The sequence below is a fragment of the Acipenser ruthenus genome, chromosome 3 (genome assembly GCF_902713425.1).
Source record: "Acipenser ruthenus chromosome 3, fAciRut3.2 maternal haplotype, whole genome shotgun sequence".
Taxonomy (NCBI): Eukaryota; Metazoa; Chordata; class Actinopteri; order Acipenseriformes; family Acipenseridae; genus Acipenser; species Acipenser ruthenus.
Genome location: NC_081191.1, coordinates 60,417,732 through 60,421,058, shown reverse-complemented (window position 1 = coordinate 60,421,058; position 3,327 = coordinate 60,417,732). Strand labels below are relative to the sequence as shown.

General features: G+C 36.5%; 1 protein-coding gene across 1 annotated transcript; it reads left to right on the top strand.

The window, feature by feature from the left end:
• Positions 1–291: 291 nt before the first annotated feature.
• On the top strand, positions 292–2,169 carry LOC117394933 (C-C chemokine receptor type 3-like). The gene is made up of 2 exons (XM_033993696.3): positions 292–405; positions 482–2,169. The coding sequence occupies exons 1-2, from the start codon at positions 403–405 to the stop codon at positions 1,544–1,546; spliced, it is 1,068 nt and encodes a 355-aa protein (XP_033849587.1). The 5' UTR covers positions 292–402; the 3' UTR covers positions 1,547–2,169.
• Positions 2,170–3,327: the final 1,158 nt, after the last annotated feature.

The window sequence follows — 3,327 nt, the reverse complement described above, 5'->3', positions numbered from 1 at the left end:
GAAATCTCTAAAAAGTGTGACAGTGCTGCTCATAGACAACAATGTGAGAACAAATGAATTTATTTGTGGTTTTGTTGTTTAATGCTAATTATAATACCATATTATTTCCAATTTATTTTAAGTGTGTATCCTTGATTTAGCAGAGTGTCTAATTTCCACTAGTAAAGAACCAAAATGTATTGTACTAATTATAGAAGGTAGGTTGCCAAGGAAGTGAAACATTTACACTTCACCCATCAATGTGAACAAAATGTAAACTCATCCCTCAAATCACCCAACCCCTTATTTGTCATCACACAATCCTATATAGGGGAGGATGCTGATTGAAAAATAAAGAATTAACTCTATGAAAGGAAAAACAAATCTCCCTTTATTACTCTTTCTAATTTCTTGGCTTTAGATATGGTAAGTTATTTTTGAGTCATTGCTTATATTTTCCTTTTAATGTACTGGTAGTAATGTTCTTGTTTTTCTTTGATAGAATGATGAACGCACTACAATGGAGTTGTTAAGCACTGGAAATGCATCTTACCCAACAGAATACTATGATTACTCAAGTGAAGGTTATGTTTATCTCTGTGACATTGATGATTTAATCCAATTTGGTACAAAGTTTGTACCATTTTTCTACTACCTGGTTTTTCTGCTGAGCCTGTTTGGCAATGGACTGGTCTTGTATATCATTTTTCAATTTGAAAAACTGACAACTGTAACCAACATATTTATTCTCAACCTGGTCATCTCCGATTTGGTGTTCGCATCTTCTCTTCCATTCTGGGCAACTTACCACTCTTCTGAGTGGATCTTTGGAAGTACAATGTGTAAACTTATGGGCAGTATATACTTTATTGGTTTCTATAGTTCCATCATGTTCCTGACTCTGATGACTTTTGACAGGTATCTCGCTGTGGTTCATGCTGTAATTGCTGCAAAGAGAAGGAGGATTGTGTATGCTTTAATTTCAAGTGCTGTGGTTTGGGGCATAAGTTTTGGGGCAACCATAAAAGAGCTTGTTCTCTATGACATTAGAGAAGATAATGGAAGGGGTACTGTATGCGAAGAAACTGGATATCCTGCAGACTTTATGGAGAAATTGAAGCTAGTGGGCTATTTTCAACAAGTTGTGCTATTCTTTCTACTTCCCCTCATTGTTGTTCTGTATTGTTACACCAGAATAGTCATCACAGTAATTAAAACCAAAATGAAAGAAAAGTGCAGGGCAGTAAAACTCATATTCCTCATTGTACTGGCATTCTTCCTGTGTTGGACACCATATAATGTTGTGATATTTTTAAAGGTGCTACAAATCATGAGAAGCTCTACTTCTGTTGATTGCAACAATGACCTTGACTATGCACTGTATGTTACTCGTAATATAGCATACTTATACTTCTGCATAAATCCAGTGTTTTACACATTTGTTGGTAAAAAGTTCCAAGGTCATTTTAGCAAATTGTTTTCAAAGTGGAACCCTTTCAGGATTCAGCTTCAAAGCAGTCACAGTGGTAGGACTACTGATCACAGAAGCCCTCAAACGTCGATCTGAGTTATTCAATTGGATACTGCATAGTTTGTTATGCCTTTAAGTGATGAATAAAAAACATCATCCTATCATAATGATATTGTTTAGACATTATTTACATACACACTGTAGTTTTGATGTTTGTATAATAGGATGGATTCTTTTTTATGTGTATACAGTGTAACTGTCTTTTTCATAAATACACCAAAACTGTACATATTAGCCTGTAATTCCATCTTGGGTTTCTGATGACACTGATAAATCACGTGTGCTATTGCTTCCATGAATTTATATTCCTCCAGAAACCTTAGATGGCGATACTGCATTATCATGTACAGCTGAAAGTACATTATTACTTATATTAAATGAAAGATCATGTATAACTTGAATTGTGTGTTCAGCATTTTAACAAGGAAATGTTTTGACTATGATGCTTACTGTCAACAAGTGGCCAGCTACTGTACGTCCTGTTTGAGTAACCAATAAAAATATTTGTAAGAAATTCTATTTGTAAAAAAGGTTCCTCAAATCCTTTACAAAATAATGTTTCATTAAGATAGACATGATTTTGGATTGGAATAATGGTGGTTGTCACAGTATAGTTTTTTTTTTTTTTAAATGTAAATAAATCTATGACTAGAAATGTCCACATTGTCCACATGTTTTTTTTTTCTTCCTGTTAATTCTAACCTGGAAAACAACGATGGATTTAATTGATAAAAAAAAAAAAAAAAAACATTTGCAGGAACACTATATTGTTTAAATGTACATATATTGTGTACATGCATTGTGCTACCCCTCCTCTCCCCTAACCTTTCCAATGTTCCTGGATTGCATCTACATATAATTGTGCAATCAGTGAGTTGCTTTGTGGTGAGATCCATAATAGAATGCAGAGTTGAAAACTTTGGCAGCTAGGTAGGCGAAAGCTACTACCACAGACACACAAATTGAACTCCTGATTTTAATGTCTAAAACTTTGTTTGGATGATAAAGACACACGAACCAGGTTTATGAATTACTTGGACATGCTGTAATAACAAAGATTAAAAATGTACTAACTAATTTGCTGTAAAGGCTTTCTTTCATCTTACAATCTTAAGCAGCTTTGTACTTCAACTGAATACCTACTCAGAAAAGCAGGACAAATGTAAAAAAAAAATGCGCACAATATTATATCCCTGTGGCAAAGTGGTAATGACGTGCAGGTGAGTGCAGTGCAGAATAATCACACAGACAACGTTGGTACAGGTGCAAGGGTGTTTATTTAATTTAATAACTGTCCAGAGCCTTAAGGCAAAAACCTGCAAATAATAATAGTGCTGGAAGTGATACAGCGGCGTGTATCACTTCTATTTATAATCCTACGGGTTTGACCCGTAACCCCAAAGTCCCGTTCAGACACCCACACTAAACACAAACACAAAGACAGTGCGTGATTCAAGTGCTAAAAGGTGCAAACAAAAGACAGTTCCTGTAGTGAAAAGGTGAGTGGTGAAGTCCGGGTTTTTCGCTGGCCTGCGGCTGCAGCTCCGGATCGTGCTCAGTAATCTTTAGTGAGAAAACAACACACAAGACACACAGTGTTAAGACACAGACACGAAACACTCACGGTTGATTCCACAAATACGGGCTCCTTCTTGGTTATATAATTTAACCATATGCAAAGGAACAGATCACTCAAGCCATGCCCCCTATTTATACCCACGCCCATGACCCCGAGGTTAACGAGCGCATCCGCTCCTCCAGTCCTCGGATGCCACGCCGCTTACCGTCTGGGTCACTGAGCTCGGGTGCCATAGCTC